Source organism: Trichechus manatus, unplaced genomic scaffold, assembly GCF_000243295.1.
Source record: "Trichechus manatus latirostris isolate Lorelei unplaced genomic scaffold, TriManLat1.0 scaffold00232, whole genome shotgun sequence".
Classification (NCBI taxonomy): Eukaryota; Metazoa; Chordata; class Mammalia; order Sirenia; family Trichechidae; genus Trichechus; species Trichechus manatus.
Window position 1 is genome coordinate 1,686,144 of NW_004444168.1, and position 17,363 is coordinate 1,703,506.

Below are 17,363 nucleotides of genomic sequence, written 5' to 3' on the forward strand. Positions count from 1 at the left end.
ATGGATATCATGTGTTGTAAGCCTTGTTGTTCTTTGAAGACCTTTTCTGGTCAGGAATGGAGATTGAAAGGTAAAGAATGGATTTGTTGGCTGAGAAGGGCTCTGGGAGAGCTCAGAATAGGCTTTTCAGCAGGCTCATTTCATAAGATATTTAGAGATTCTTGATGGATTCTGAGCTGTCCTTGGAGGAGGGTTGTGAGGGAACTGGGTCTCTGTGCATAAATTATTGGCTGATGCTATGTTGGGGTGGGGGGATTGGGCTGTTTGTTCGCAAAAGGGTCTGTCCATCTCTTCCCAGGATAGCACATCCTGGGAAAGCTGTGGACAAGGAGGGCTAGTGCTTAGGGGTAAGAGGAGTTGGATAATATATCTCAGGCCTTCCTCAGAACGCATCTGCCATGGGCTTGGGTAAAAATGCAGCCCCTTCTTACCTATTTCCAAAAACAAGAACTGAGAGTGGTCACTGGGAAGACACTCCCACTCAGAGCTTCCAGGGCTCTGAGCCAGTGTATGCCTCCAGTAAAGCGACAGAGTTTTGGGGACAGACTGTAGGCTAGAAGGCATGTCTGGGGGCTGGGTTGGGAACCATTTGACAGACAATGCATAGTGCCTTTGCATGTGCTGTTTGCTGAAATATAGCCAATTCTTGTTATTCGCAGTAGTTATGTTCTATAAAGTCACTCTGAACACCGAATTATTGAATACTGAACCATTGCTCCTAGGGGAAATACAGGGTTAGGTTCCGGCAAGCCTCTAGTCACAACGTTTTTGTTATATGAAACATAACTTTGTTTTATATGGGTTTTTGTTTAAAGATACCTTCTTTAATATATATTGTTGATTCATTAACATTGAACTCATAGTCAACAACACTGTAACTCATGTCTGAACAAAGTTTTTATCTAACACACATATTTTCTCCATAAGGCACATCACAGCCTTCTTGTGCTTAGGAACACTAGCAAGTACTTCACAGGGCTTAGGGGCCATTTTAAGCAGCAAAATCACCAACAAAAATGCAGAAAACATGGCACTAAATAGATCACAAAAAGATAGATTTGTTTATAGTATGAGAACCGAAACAAGAAGACAGAGCGTCACCTGGTTCTAGCTCAGCTGAGAACATGTGCGTCGGGCAACTCAAATTTTTTTCTCATTCTGTGCATGTCCATGAATGACCTTGGAAGTACCATGAGTATGGATTTGGGGTTAAAAATAAATTTTAGCAAGTATGCAAATTAAGGAATTCTGGTGGTGTGTGGTTAAGCGCTCAGCTGCAAACCTAAAGGTCAGCAGTTTGAACCCACCAGCCACTCTGCAGGAGAGAATAACTGGTCATCTGTTCCCATAAAGATTTCAGTCTAGGAAACCCTATGGGGCAGTTCTACTCTGTCCTGTAAGGTTACTGTGAGTCAGAATCAACTCCGTGACACACAACAGGCAATTTCACAAATATGAACTTCATGAATAATGAGGATCAACTGTACCTGTCTGAATGGCAGCTTTGCTCACTCTTCAAAACAGCCTAATTGTTTCCTACTCCCTCATTTCCAAAGCAGAATTAATTTCTTCATCTGAACTCTCAAAGCACTATGTGAAGTGTGCTCCTTCAGCATTTAAATACTGGGTTGTGCTTGCTTCGTGCATTAGACTGTGAGCTTCTCGAGCCCTGTTTATCGTTGTATTCCCAGGGCTTATGCACTTGTTCACCTAAGGGAGGAGGTAAGGAATGACAAGTTCTGGCTGAGTGGGATTGATGGGAGCAGAGGTGTTGCAGGAACCCAGGGCACAAGGTGAGGGCACTGTGGACTAGTGGTGATGGAAGAAGTGGGCTGACAGGAGAAGGTTAATAGATAGAACTGGTGGGAGGTTGGAGGTGGATGAGAGAGAAGGGAGTCTGAAGTAAGTTCCAGGTTTCTGGCTTAAGCAATTGGGTGGGCTGGTGGTGCCATTCAAAGTGTTGGAATTTAGATGCCTTTGTAGATATTCATTTGTTAAGCGGGACATACAAATCCCAGGAGAGGTCTGCGGTAGGTGTTTGGGAGATGGCAGCCTAGTGGTGGTAATTAAAGTCATAGGAGTAGATGAGATATTCAGGGTAAGATAATGAGAAGACACATTGGCTCAGAATACAACTCTGAGGAGCATTTAATGGATGGGTAAAAGAAAATGAACCTGTAAAAGTGAAGGAAGATTAGAAGGTGGGGCCAGAGATAGAGGAGGATATTTTTATGTTGGAACAATGGGGAGGTTATCAGCTGTCAGATGGTGTTGAAAGGTTAAGATGAGGGAGAAGTCAGATTGCAGTGCAGTGAGGATTGCTGAGTAATGTGGAGGGCCTGCTTGAATTCATAGTACTGTTGTTTGTGAATTTGTAGTACTAATCAGCTCAATGGTGTGGTTTTCTCTACCTTCTCAGGAATCTAAGTGTACCTATGGGAGGGATCTTCCGGGGTTGGGATGAAAGGAGAATGAGTAAAGGAGTTTCAGACCATTACCAAGAAAGTGATTGCTCTGGTGGACCATGGCATTTTATAGAACAGGTAGGAAAGTGAAGACAGGAGTAGGTTCTTGGACTGGGAGTAATTGAACAAGTGACCTGGGAGGGTGGGAGGCAGTGGTCAGAATTAGGAACGCTTCAATTATTGATTTTGGAAGCAGAGCAACTCCTGGTGATAACGAAGTCTGGGGTGGCCATGAGAGTGAGTGAGAGGCATGAGTGGGAAGGTGGCTTGGAAATTGGTTGATGACTGAGGGGTCGGGTATTGCGGGGAGGGGTTGTCTGCATAGACTTTGATGTTCTCCAGGATGATGGCAGGGGTTGGCAGTAGAACAAGTGCCAGTGTCTTGAGGGAGGGGGAGGGCCCAGGAGATCTGCAGACAAAGGGAAGGAGAGGCTGAATGGCATGGATTTCAAGAGGGCAGAGGGTTTGCATAGCCTGCTAGAGAGACTCATTTTGGAAGTGATGTGAGGCCAGTGTGTGGAGCTGACTGCCAGGCAGCCAGAATAAAATGCCCTGACAGTCCTCCCCAGTCTCACTGTCAGGATTCCCCAGTGAGACCTGACTGTTGTGGCACCTCCATGGGGCAGGAGGGGGAGGCAAGCCACAAAGTCCAAGGGATGTGTTGGAGTAGCAGGGTATCTCACTGTAGGACTCTCCTCACCTTCTATAGCTCCATATTTGTGTTCTTTACCAAATGTTATTTATATTCCCAGATCTTGATTAATTTCCTCATTTTTCTTATTGTGCCCAGCAGGACAGCTGCTTTCCTCCCTCTCGTGCTTTCTTCCCTCACTTACAATTTGGATTTTCCCTTTGCCTATTCTGGCTCAGGCCACCTGAGTCAGCATCTCCCTGGATCTGACTTAGGCTCCAATTCCTCTTACCTCAGCCCAGCCCCCACTAGGGCCCCCTCCAGTCACCCTGATCCAGGTCCTCCCTACTCCATCAGTAGCTTCAGGACAACTTCTTGTTCAAGCCCATGCCTAACTTTCAGTGTTTAATGTTGAGAACTTAGACTGAAGAAAGGACCATATATAGCTCCTTAAGAAATAACAGTATGCCCACTGTTTAAGGAACTACAAGACCAGTGTGGCTAGAGCAGACTGAAGGAGGGGCAAGAGAGTTGGAATTAAATGGGGATGAGAGGGGGGTTACCCTATAAGGTAATGGTTCTCAAACTTTAGAATCATCTGGAAGGCTTGTTATAATGTTAAGCCCTCCCCCCAGAGTTTCTGATTTAGTTGATCAGGGATAGGGCCTGAGAAGTTCTTTTCTGGTTGTTTTGATTTTCTCAGGGAAGCAGGAAGCAAATTCATCAGTTGAAAGTGAGAATGGAGGAAGAGTCAGAGGTTTGAGGAGAGGAGAATATAGTTTCTAAGAGAGCAGAAGAGGGGATGAATGGACTAGGGAAATAGAGTTTTATGTGTTGATTTGTATCCCCTAAAAAGACATGTTGATGTCCTAACTCCCAAACCAAAAAAACCAAACTCGTTGCAGTCGAGTTGATTCGGTTCTGACTTACAGAGTAGAGCGGCCCCATAGGGTTTCCAAGGCTGTAATTCTTTATGGAAGCAGACTGCCACATCTTTCTTCCGTGGAGTGGCTGGGGGGTTCCAACCATGGACCTTTCGGTTATCCGCTGAGCGCTTTAACCACTGCGCTACCAAGGCTCCTTTCCTAACCCCCAGTACCTGTGAATGTGGCCTTATTTGGAAACCAGTAGGTGTTAGGTGGAGAGGAGGTGAGGCGAGCAGAACATAGGGATCATGACCCCCTGTCCCAGTGCGGGCTCCTTAAGTGGGTCAGAGCTAGAAGGAGAAAATATTTAAAAGTAAGACAGGTGCAAATGTTTTATTATTACACAGAATTAAACATCCTGATTGCGTTTGTGCCTTCAACTGACTATAGAGCTATCTATTAACTAAGAATGAGCTGGAACATTCCTGCTTGCTGGAGGGTTTCTCCAGGGCAGGGGAAGAGAACTCCTCATGAATAAAGTTTGGGGAGGTAGTGAGAGAGAAAAAGTAAAGTTGGGTTTGGATATCAAGCTATGCCTTGTGCTGTACAACATCCCCTTTAGAGGTCTCCAAGTAGACGTTTATTGCTTCTCCAGCTATTGGTGTGCTCCAGCTTTTGTTACTGTAACACAGTCCTCTGGGAACACAGTTCCAAAAGAAACACCATGATCTTGGCAAAGACACAGCTCAGCTTCAGGCACACAACCATTTATGTAATTGCACAAAGGCCTTTACAGTTTTTCACAGACATCCACCAGTAATTAGAGCCTTTCCTCCCCAGGCCGTCCTCCTTCCCAGGTGACTTCTCTGACCAGACACCTGGTTCTAAGACATTTGACTACTACTGTCACATGCTTACTGGTTTAATTGCTTCCATTCCTGCAGCCAAAGCAATTCAATTTCCAAACAGCCAAGTGATCTTTTTAAAACGTAAATCAGATTATGTCACTTCTCTGCTTAAAATCCTTCAGTGAACTCTCATTGCTCTGAGAATAAAATATACCTTCTTCTCACTTATCGACTATCTCATCATCTGACATTTCACATTTACGACAACAATAAAAAATCTACTATCTGCATATTTTGTGCATTAATGATGCACATCTGGCAGTAACAAGCATTGAGGAGCTGGCTTTGATGGTTAAGGTTATGTGTCAGCTTGGCTGGACCATGATTCTCAGTGGTTTGGCAGTTATGTAATGATACAATTTGGCAGTTATGTAATGACCTGTATGTATTTTGTGGTCTGATGTGGTGATCCTCCATTTTCACATAACATCGATTTCACATAATGACCCCTTCTTTGGAACCTAACTAACCATGTCAGTAAGTGAGGAGAGGGTGTAGAGACTCCTTCTTACCAGGTCTTATGTGATCTTGTCCAGGCCTCCCTCTCCAACTACATCTTAATCCACTCCTCTTTCTCGCAAAACTTCATTCAGCCACACAGGCTTTCTTCTAATTCCTCAAGCATTCCAAGCTTTTTATGCTTCAGAGTCTTTACACATTTTCTACTCCATCTTCCTAGAATACTCCTTCCTTGTTGAGCTCATTTTTATCTTGGATATTTCCATACCGACTTTACCTTTTCTTCTGTAGAAGAAACTGGCTAGATGCTCACCAAAATTTCCTCTTCTGGGCACAGAGTTAAACTACATATTCTAGCTCCCTTGCATCTCGACTGGGATATGTGAGTAATTCTCACTAATGGAAAGTGAGTAGAAGGCACTTAAGGGTGGATGATCCTTCTCCGTATATTCCCACCCCCATCCCTGCCTATTAGGGTGACCTAGAAGCACATGTTTTGAAGGTGATGGAGTCATAGCATAGAAGTTTGGATACCTGAGCCACTGCTTAGAGGAGAGCTGCCTGACCAACAACATCCACATTGGACTTTGAATAAGAAATAAACCTTTGTGTTAAGCTAGTAAGTTTTGGGGGTATTTGTCATAACCTTTGGCATTATATACCCTGGATAATAATAAACAATAATAAAAATCCTCACAACTAGACCAGTAAGCAACATCCTGATAAACAGAGACAATACAGAGATGTAAAGGATTTCATTTTACTTGGATCCACAATCAACACCCATGGAAGCAGCAGTCAAGAAATCAAACGACGCATTGCACTGGGAAAATCTGAAAACCTTATGAATAGCAGTGGAACATTGTCTGATATAGTGCCGGAAGATGAGCCCCTCAGGTTGGAAGTCACTCAAAATATGACTGGGTGGGGAAGAGCTGCCTCCTCGAAGTAGAGTTGACCTTAATGACAGGGATGGAGTCAAGCTTTCAAGACCTTTATTTGCTGATGTGGCACAACTCAAAATGAGAAGAAACAGCTGCAAACATCCATTAATAATAGGAACCTGGAATGCATGAAGTATGAATCTAGGAAAATTGGAAATCGTCAGAAATGAAGTGGAATGCATAAAGATCGATATCCTAGGCATTAGTGAGCTGAAATGGACTGGTATTGGTCATTTTGAATCAGACAATCATATGGTCTACTATGCTGGGAATGACAACTTGAAGAGGAATGGTGTTGCAGTCACCATCAAAAAGAACATTTCAAGATCTATCCTGAAGTACAACACTGTCAGTAATAGGATAACTGAATCGGACAATCATATAGTCTACTATTCTGGGAACGACAACTTGAAGAGGAATGACACTGCATTCATCATCAAAAAGAATGTTTCAAGATCTATCCTGAAGTACAACACTGTCAGTGATAGGATAATATCCGTACGCCTACAAGGAAGACCAGTTAATATGACTGTTATTCAAATTTATGCACCAACCATTAAGGCCAAAGGTGAAGAAACAGAAGATTTTTACCAACTTCTGCAGTCTGAAATTGATCAAACATGCAATCAGATGCACTGATAATTACTGGTGATTGAAATGCAAAAGTTGGAAACCAAGAAGAAGGATCCGTAGTTGGAAAACATGGCCTTGGTGATAGAAATGATGCCGGAGATCGAATGATAGAATTTTGCAAGACCAATGACTTCTTCATTGCAAATACCTTTTTTCACCAAAATAAATGGCAACTATACATGCGGACCTCGCTAGATGGAATACACAGGAATCAGATCGACCAGATCTGTGGAAAGAGATGATGGAAGAGCTCAATATCATCAGTCAGAACAAGGCCAGGGGCCGACTGGATCAGACCATCAATTACTCCTATGCAAGTTCAAGTTGAAACTGAAGAAAATTAGAACAAATCCACGAGAGCCAAAGTATGACCTTGAGTATATCCCACCTGAATTTAGAGACCGTCTCAAGAACAGATTTTACATGTTGAACATAATGACCGAAGACCAGACGAGTTGTGGAATGACATCAAGGACATCATATATGAAGAAACCAAGAGGTCATTAAAAAGACAGGAGAGAAAGAAAAGACCAAAATGGATGTCAGACGAGACTCTGAAACTTGCTCTTGAATGTCAAGTAGCTAAAGCAAAAGGAAAAAAACGATGAAGTAAAAGAGCTGAACAGAAGATTTCAAAGGGCAGCTTGAGAAGACAAAGTAAAGTATTTTGATGACGTGCAAAGACCTGGAGATAGAAAACCAGAAGGGAAGAACACACTCAGCATTTCTCAAACTGAAAGAACTGAAGAAAAAATTCAAGCCTCAGTTGTAATACTGAAGGATTCTATGGGGTAAAATATTGAATGACACAGGAAGCATCAAAAGAAGACGGAAGGAACACACAGAGTCACTATACCAAAAAGAATTGGTTGACGTTCAACCATTTCAGGAGGTAACATTTGATCAGGAACTGATGGTACTGAAGGAAGAAGTCCAAGCTGCACTGAAGGCACTGGTGAAAAACAAGACTCCAGGAATTGACAGAGTACCAACTGAGATGTTTCAACAAACGGATGCAGCGCTGGAAGTGCTTACGCCAAGAAATTTGGAATACAGCTACCTGGCCAACCGGCTGGAAGAGATCCATATTTATGCCTATTCCCAAGAAAGGTGCTCCAACCAAATGCAGAAATTATCGAATATCGTTAATATCACATGCAAGGAAAATTTTGCTGGAGATCATTCAGAAGTGGCTACAGCAGTATATCAACAGGGAACTGCCATAAATTCAGGCCATATTTAGAAGAGGATGCGGAACCAGGGATATCATTGCTAATGTCAGATGGATCCTGGCTGAAAGCAGAGAGTATCAGAAAGATGTTTACCTGTGTTTTACTGACTACGCAAAGGCATTTGATATGTGGATCGTAACAAATTATGGATAACATTACAAAGAATGGGAATTCCAGAACACTTAATTGTGCCCATGAGGAATCTGTACATGGATCAAGAGGCAATAGTTTGAACAGAACAAGGAGATACTGCATGGTTTAAAGTCAAGAAAGGTGCGCAGCAGGGTTATATCCTTTCACCATACCTATTCAATCTGTATGCTGAGCAGATAATCTGGGAAGCTGGACTATATGAAGGAGAATGGGGCATCAGGATTTGAGGAAGACTCATGAACAACCTGTGTTATGCAGATGACAGAACCTTGCTTGCTGAAAGTAGAGGACTTGAAGCACTTACTTATGAAGATGAAAGACCACAGTCTTTAGTATGGATTACACCTCAACATACAGGAAACAAAAATCCTCACAATTGGACCAATAAGCGACATCATGATAAACAGAGAAAAGATTGAAGTTGTCAAGGATTTCATTTTACTTGGAACCACAATCAACACCCACGGAAGCAGCAGTCAAGAAATCAAAACATGCATTGCATTGGGCAAATCGGCTTCAAACAACCTCCTTGAAGTGTTGAAAAGCAAAGATGTCACCTGACCCAAGCCATGTTGTTTTCAGTCGCCTCATATGCCTGGGAAAGCTGGATGATGAATAAGGAAGACTGAAGAAGAATTGATGCCTTTGAATTGTGGTGTTGGCGAAGAATATTGAATATACCATGGATTGCCAAAAGAACAAACAAATCTGTCTTCTAAGAAGTACAGCCAGGGTGTTCATGAGAAGCAAGGATGGCGAGACTTCGTCTCATGTACTTTGGACATGATGTCAGGAGGGACCAGTCCCTGGAGAAGGACATCATGCTTGATAAAGTAGAGGGTCAGCGAAAAAGAAGAAGACCTTCAACTAGATGGATTGACACAGTGGCTGCAACAGTGGGCTCAAGCGTAACAATGATTGTGAGAATGGTGCAGGACAGGGCAGTGTTTTGTCCTGTTGTACATAGGGTCCCTGTGAGTGAACCGACTTGGTGGCACCTAACAACGATGACAACTCTGGCTAATTTGTCTTCTCTGGGCATCCTATCCACTTTACTCTTGATCACAAAAACTTTGTTTCTTTCAGGGTGTTTCAAACATTTAATTATCTTGCCAGATGCTCGTCAACACTTCCCACCTATCTTATGAATTTGAATCTTAATTGTGGAAAAAACTCACATCAGAAAGTCGTAATATTCATTTTATCAGTTACATTTTGATTGTGACAGATCCCACTAAATCATTTGGGGAGAATTGATATATGTATAATACTGAATCTTCCAATTCCATGGTCTATATGCTCCATTTCTTTGATTGCTCTCAATAATGTTTCATAGATGTATATGTAAAGGTCTTGCACATCTTTTGTTATATTTATCCTTAGGTATTTACTCTTCTGAAAAATGAATTGCAGATGGGATCTTTTTCATTTTCTGCTTGCTGTATATTGAAATACAACCAATTTCTGTCTGTTTACCATGGAGCAGCAACCTTGCTCACCTCACTTCTTAATCCTAATAAGTTATCTATAGATTCTTTTTGATTTTTTACATACTCATATCTTTTCCAAATAATCACAATTTTATTTCTTCCTTTCCAATTCTATCTCATTTATTTCTTTTTCTTTCCTTACTCCACTGGCCAGGAGATCCATTACTATGTTCAACAGAAGTTGTATTGGTGAGTGTCCTTTTCTCATTCTCAAACTCAAGGAAAATCTTTCATCATTTCGTTATTAGTGTGATATTTCCAGTAAGGTTTTTGGAAACATTCTCTGTCAGATTAATGGTGTGCTTTTCAGTTTGCTATTATTTTTACCATGAATTAGATTTTAACTTCTGTCCAATGCTTGTAAATAGAGAAGATCATATAATTTTTTTTTCTTTATTCTGTCAATGTAGCAAATAACAGAATCATTTTCATATGTGAAATTAGCCTTGAATTCTTGGAATAAAATCAACTTAGTAGATTATTATTCTCTTATATACTACAAATATCAGTTTGATAATATTTTGTGTGGGACTTTTGTATGTATGTTCATGAGTGAGCATAAATGATATTATGCTATAAATCTTACTTTTTTATTCAACACAGTACTTCCATTCACGTTGTTATATGGACCTATAACTCACTGTTTCCTCTTCTCAAAATGCTCTAATGACTTCCTGTCTCATTCATAATAGGATGCAAAGTCCTTACAGTGGCCTACAACTCCTTTCTGTTATCTGGATTCCAATTACCTCTCTGACCTTATTTCTTTAACACTCGCCTAATTCACTCACATCTCTCCAGCTACACTATCTCTGTTGCTATTTATTGAACACTGTAGGCCTGCTCATTTTACTTACTCTTCCATCTGCCTGGAATACTCTTCCCCCAGATATCTACATGGCTCACTTCCTCACTTCATTTGGGTCTCTGTTCAAATACCACCTCTCCAAAGAACCTACCACCTTTGTTATTGCATGTTTATATGATTATTGTATATGTCCCCACACTAGAATGTAAATTCCAAGACAGCAGGGACTTGATCTGTTTCACTCAATGCTGTGTCCCTAGAATCTAGTACATACCTGGCACATGTTAGGTATTCGGTAAATAATTGAATGAATGAATTGCGCGTGACGTCTGCTTAGTATTCCAAAGTGTGTAGTTAGAACATTTAACATATCCATTCCCCCAGACGCTATGGACTTAAGCATAGCAAGGATTCTGAGGATGGCACAGGACCAGGCAGTGTTTTGTTCTATTGTACACAGCGTCGTTATGCATCAGAACCGACTGAACGGCACCTAACAACAACAACAACATTCCTCCAGCTAAGGACATCTAGGTTATCTTCAAATTCTTGCTACCACAAAAAATTCTGGGAAGAATTTTCTTACCAGTGTTCCCTTACAGATGTAAATGTGAGTCTTGTTTCCTGATTCCGAGTGAATTTATCAGCCCAGTTATCCCACAATTAACTATAAAATCTGAACAAAATATAAACCAAAAAACTTTGAAGGCCCTGGAAAGTGACCAAAAGCAGGCAGAAACTAGATGAGAATGTACCCTTGAAAGACCTCAACTTAACTTCAATGGGTAAGAATTGTGATTTTGTGATCTTGTGAAGGTGTTTCCCAACTCCACCCCACCCCAGCTCCAAAGGTCAAAAATCACAGTTAGAATTAATGGCAATGGGTTTTTGTTTGTTTGTTTGTTTGTTTGTTTTACTGCCACAGAGTAGCAGAGGACAGAGTTAAGGGCTGGTAGGGCAGCTAAAAATTTAGAAGGGGAAATCCTGGAAGTGAGAGTGGCCCTTATAAATAAAATACACTTCTATCATTAGAGAAGTTCCAAAATTTTACAGGTTATTTCTCAGGAACCAAGGACAAAGACCAGATTCTTCGGGTAAACTAAATTCTTTACCCCACACCATCTGAACTATATTGACTGCTCCCTTCTAGCTACTCTCTAACACATCACCCTGTTTTATTTTCTTTATAGCACTTAAAAATAAAGTTAACTTATTTAAATGTTGACCTTCTCTTGCCTATCTCCTTACATTAAAACAACTTTACCGGTTCCTGGTGAAACACCTGGCTCAGAGGGGTGCTCAGTAAAGAATTGTTGAATCAACACAGGACCTTGTGTATCTTGTGTGTATGGCTCACTCAGAGACTAGGGAAGGGATGACTCCCAATAATACCATTAGATAACTTTGAAAAACATTTTGAATTCTAATGTTCTCCCTACAAAAATCCTACTTGTGGATTTAGCACAGTGCTGAGACCACAGTAGAGAGCTGGACAAGGATTAAGGATTCTAGGTGTTGGTCATTGTCAGGTCAAACACCAGGACACTCTCCCTTCCGTGTGCCCACTCTCCCCTCTCTCTAGTTGCAGGGCATACACCCTCTTTTACCTCCTCTCCCATGTGCATACCCTCCTGTTGCCTCAGTCGTGCCCACACTGGGCTCTCCCCTCAGTACCTCACGTTCTAGGCGCACACACCCCACTCTTCTTGCAAATCTCAGAAGCCTTTCGTGGAATCACTCAACTTTATTTTGGTTGAGGGCTCAGGACAGGGGTGGGCTGCACGCATGAACTCTCCGTTGGGCACAGATGGCGGGGCTGAGCTTCGTGGGGAGGGGCAAGTGCATCAGGATGTTCCTGCTGTGCAGCCTCGTGATGCCAAGGGGCCCTTCCATGTACACAGGGCAGGAGTACACAGCGAGGCCACCTGTAGTAGGCAGGTCATTTGCGACCCGGGCCTGCGCGCTGACGCTGACTGGAGGCAGAGGGCTGGGTTGGCTGGAGGGACTGTCCTGCACAGCCCCAGCTATCGGGTCCCACTCGGCATTCAGGAGCTGTAGCCCGATCAGCAGCAGCCCCATCTCTGGAACAGTGGGATTTGGAACGTTCTCCACCTGGGAGCGCCAGAGACTGGTTAGGCAAGGCTAAGAAGCTGGGGATCTTGGAGCAGGGTGGGAGAACTGGGTGAGGTCACCGGAGGGACAAGATCAGGAACAGGCGCGATGGGATAACTGTAAGGTGGAGTCTAGGGCTTTGAAGGGCGGTATCGGAAGCGAAGGGGCGGCGCGAATACCTTGAGATGCAGAGGGTTGCTGTTCAGCTCCTGACGTTTATGGGGACAGTGAGTGGAGCCGGAACCTTGACTACCAGGGAAATTCGGGCTGGACGGATACGAGTCCAGAGCAGCCTCCCAACGCAGTGCCAGCAGCAGGCGGCGCGGGTGGGAAAAGGCTGACAGGTGGAAGACGCGCTCTGGTACTTCGGTGCCGGCGCTCACACTTAGGTAGCGGGTCAACAGCTGCCCACGGCGCGACAGCTGTCGCAGCCAGTGCCAGGGCTGTTGCGGGCCGGCGGGCGCATGGAGTCGCCAAGGTGGGGGTAGGCGGCCAGTCCAGAGAGCCCGGGCCACCGCAATACAGCGCCGGGAAGCGCACGGGGGCGCGCCCTTCAGCTGCTGCAACAGGCAGTCAAGGTCGCGTTGCAGCGTGCCCACCAGCTTGCTCAGCTCCAGTGCCTCGGTCTCTAGGAGGCCCTCCAGAGGCCGCCGCGCATCCGGCCCCAGCACCGCCCCTGGGGCGCCAGGCTCGCCTTGGTGAGTGTTCGCGGCCAGCAGAGCTTGCAATGACTCCAGTCTCAGCGAGACCTGCACTAGGCGTTGCCGCAGCCGCCGCTCCGTGCGCCCCGCGCCTCCGCGAACCTCAGGAACCCAAGTGGGTGAACTCCGCTGCAGCGCGCTCAGGAGAGCGCGACTTTGGCGTCGCAACAGCCAGGACTGGGGGCCCGCACTTAGTCCACAGGTCCGGGGTTCGGGTGGTGTGGGCAGTAGGTGCACCCGGGCCTTGCACTCTGCCATAGCATCCAGCTCCCCTAGGTCTTGGGAGTGGAGGTGAGAGATGAGAGACAGGTGGACTTCCCCACCCCAGACGGAGGGGGTAGGCCTTTCGGCCCTTTACCCCATCATTGCCATAAGTGTGTGAATATTGCCGCCTCATATACCTTTATTGGTACTGTTGTCCACATACATTACACTGCACTCCTCCCCCACCCCAACACAGATACCAGACGGTGGCTTACCTGGGCTGGGCATCAGAGTGGCCAGTAGATGCTGGGGTGTTTGTGGGTAGGTCCAGCTCCCACTACTAGGGCTCAGGCAGGCTTCAGTGAGGCTAATCAGGGCCTCCCTGTCCTCCACATCCCCCACAGGACCTCCATAGAAAACCGAAGCTGAGGATGAGGTCAGAGCCCCTCAGTTCCAGTTCATCCCCTCCAGTTTTCCCCACCCCCAAACAAAGTTGTGAATTACGTCCCAATCTCTCAGTACCCTACCCCACACCTCTTTACAGGCTATCCTGGGGGCTGATGTCTAACTGCATGAGGGATAGCAAAAGTCTCACCAGCCAGCTCCTGCATGGCAGCATTGGGATTACTGAGCCTGGCCCACAGTTGGCTCTGGGTCTGAAGGACCTGGGTCAGGGTGTCTTGATTCCTGGGGACGGGAGCAGGAAGAGTTTCTAATGCCATCCATGTGCTGAAGACTCTCAAATCTTTACCTGAGCTCCCCAGTCATAAGGGCTCACCTCAAATACAACTTTATTTCAAACTGAAATCATTTCTCCACGAAATCTGTTCTACCTCCTATCCCACTGACTGGTACCACCAGCCACCCAGCTCTCCAAGGCAGAAATCTGGAAGCCATCCTTGATTCCTCCTTCATCCTCACTGACCTCCCCACCCCATATTTACTCTCTATCCTCACTATAACTTGTTGTTAGTTGACTTGTTAGCTGCTTCAAGTTGATTCTCACTCATGGTGATCTCGTGTGTACAGAGTAGAACTGCTCCATAGGGTTTTCAAGGCTGTGACCTTTTGGAAGCAGATCGTCAGGACTGTCTCCTGAGACACCTCTGGGTGGGTTTGAACTGCCAACCTTTTGGCTAGTAGTCAAGTGCTTAACTATTTGTGCTACCCCGGGTGCCCATATCACCAATATCACTATCTCCTCCCTTGGAGACTGCCACAGCCTCCTAAAACTCCCTGCTTGCCTTCAGCCCTGCCCACGATGGTCCATTCACACTGCAGCCAGAGTGATCTTTATAACAGACTAATAGGATCATATTTCTTCTACCTAAAACCCTTTAGTGGCTTCCAATTGTCCTCAGAATAAAATTCGGCCCCTTGCCATGGTTATAAGGTCCTTTATGACCAGTTTTACCTCTCCCTACTCATCCCCCAGAATGTCCACTTCAATCACACTGATGTCTTCTCCCTCCTGTTAAGCTTAGTTCTCTCTACTCAGAAAGGCCCCATCCCCACCAGATCTGCCTCTGCTTTCCAGACGAAATTCAAAGCGAGATCCCGAAGTCCTGAGAGAAGCCTTCCTTGACTTCTCCTTGCCCATACACTTTGCAGCACCCCAGAGATAAACTTGTCTTATCCCGATGAGGGGAAGATATTCAATGTTTGCTGAGTGACTAATCCACTGACTAGGTTGAATAATTGGCCTACTCACCAGCGCCCCCTGTGTGCCTGCAGCCTCAGTCCATAGAGCTGACGGTGGAGCAGGAGGCCATGTAGGAGGAGCAGAGGCAGTGCCTGGGTTGTGGGTGGCATGCAGAGGCCCTGCTGGGCTAGCTCCACACTGTCAATCAGGACATGGCCCAGCTCCAGGGACTGGTCCCAGAAAACAGGCATGGAGTGCTGAGTGAGCACAACTGGGGAGAAAGGAGAGTACTGAGTTAGCACATCACAGTTGCCCTCTTCAATATGAAAGCCTGTAAGGGGAGGCGCCTCACCTGGCAAGGAAGCAATAGCCTCTGCAGATACAATAAGCCAAAGACGGAAATCCCTGTGGACAACGCTCACATTCCTGCTTGCAGGTTGAGCTAAAAGCAGTTCCAACTCCAAGTCCGAGACCACTAGGGGTCAGAAATGGGGCTGAGATCAGGCCTGGGGTGAGGGGTCAGACACAGGTCTGAGGATTAGGCTTGAGGCTGAGGGGTCAGCAGTCAGACTTAAAGCCAAGGGAACAGGCTTGGGGCTAGGGAATCAGCCATGGGGCCTGAGAATTCAAGCTCAGGCCAAGCGGTAGGGTAGACAGAGTCCCAGAAGCCATACCTAGGCAGCAGACCCACCCTTAGCTCCGTCAAACAGACTCAGCAAGGGCCGTAGTAGCTCTTTCGGCCAGTGGGGCATCAGATGACAGTTATCCAGCACCAGCCAGTGCCCCTTGTGCATAGCCTGGTATAGAGTGCTGACCACAACTGGGACCGGGTCCCAGGCTTCACAGCCCAGGGCTATCACCTGCAGATTTTTCCGCCCCTGGGACCAATAGACAAATGGCAGAGTGACTAAAAGTGATTCTGGGGTAACCCAAGGAACCCAGAGTAAGGCCACAATGATCCCCAAAGACCCTGAGTAATCAAAAAAGATCCATGAGAATTATGGGGTGGAAGGGGAATCCACACACCCCATCCCAGCCCATAGGAGCACCAGGTCACTCTATGGTCAAGAGGCTAGGCCCAAACCTGCTTATGCTTGGCAGCTAGTTTCTGGATGACAGTCAGGGGATGCAGGGTGGTTGTAGGGTGGCCAGGCGGTGGCAACAAGATCAACATGGGTTGAGTAGCCCGACTGTGTTCGAAGGGCATGGTGGGGGCACCAAGTGTTTCATCCAGGGGCCGGCCCAGGAGGCTGGTGGTGAAGTCTGCCAAGGCACCTGCCAGGCACTCAGGTCGCAGCACACGCCACAGGATCAGCTTCTGGAGGAGGCTGAGGGGATCAGGACCAGGCCCAGGTGTAGGACCCAGCACTGTGGATGACAGTGACAGGTAAGCCTGCCAAATTTTGGAGTGGCCTGCCAGGGATGCACGCAGACCAGCAAATGGGGGCAGCAGCTCTAACATCCCACATTCATGCCAGGCTCTCAGCCCTAGCCAGGCTGGTCGGACTACACCTGGGATATGCTGGCTGTGGCCTGTGCTGGGAGAAGCTGCCAGTCCAGGCCAAAGTGCCAGCCTCTCCAGTTCTGGTGCCTTTCTTGCTGCCTGCAGCAGAGCCAAAGCACCCAAGGCACCCACCAAGGGCACTCGAGTCAAGCCCAGTGCAGCCACAGTACTGTCTAGCAGCTGGCGGGTCAGCTGTGTTTTCATCTGCAGCAGATGGCTGGCCATGTCCTCACCTGGCTGAGTCTCACGCTTCTTTATGTTGTCCAAAGCCTGCTTGGTGGCTGCCAAACAGTTCTCTGGGCTCAGACGGAAAAGTGGCAGGAGGTTCTGCAGTGGGCTTAGGGCCTGTACTATGGCTATTCCATCCCGGACCACGCGCCGATAGGGTGCCCACAACCCCATCTCCTGTAGCCTCAGGTCTTCTTGCTCCTCGCTCTGGGCACGTAGCTGACATAGCTCTGCCTGGGCCCTCACCATGTTCCGCAGGTACTTGGCTGGTTTCTGATTCTCTGAGTTCTGGCACAGCAGCATCGTCAGCAGCTTCTCCTGCATAGTCACTCATTGCATGGTTCTGGCCCTTTCCCACCAAGTCCCCAGATGTCTACAATCAT

General features: G+C 46.0%; 1 protein-coding gene across 1 annotated transcript in view; it reads right to left on the reverse strand.

Annotated features, from left to right (window-relative positions):
* Positions 1-12,350: 12,350 nt before the first annotated feature.
* The window catches only part of DNHD1 (dynein heavy chain domain 1), a 74,886-nt gene continuing 69,873 nt past the window's right edge, over positions 12,351-17,363 (reverse strand). Inside the window, exons 34-41 of the mRNA XM_004389049.2 lie at positions 16,333-17,298; positions 15,940-16,126; positions 15,601-15,723; positions 15,318-15,519; positions 14,202-14,293; positions 13,882-14,031; positions 12,881-13,680; positions 12,351-12,701 (exon numbers count right to left, since the gene is read on the reverse strand). Of these exons, the coding sequence (XP_004389106.1) occupies positions 12,351-12,701; positions 12,881-13,680; positions 13,882-14,031; positions 14,202-14,293; positions 15,318-15,519; positions 15,601-15,723; positions 15,940-16,126; positions 16,333-17,298 (2,871 nt within the window). The remainder of the gene's footprint in view (positions 12,702-12,880; positions 13,681-13,881; positions 14,032-14,201; positions 14,294-15,317; positions 15,520-15,600; positions 15,724-15,939; positions 16,127-16,332; positions 17,299-17,363) is intronic.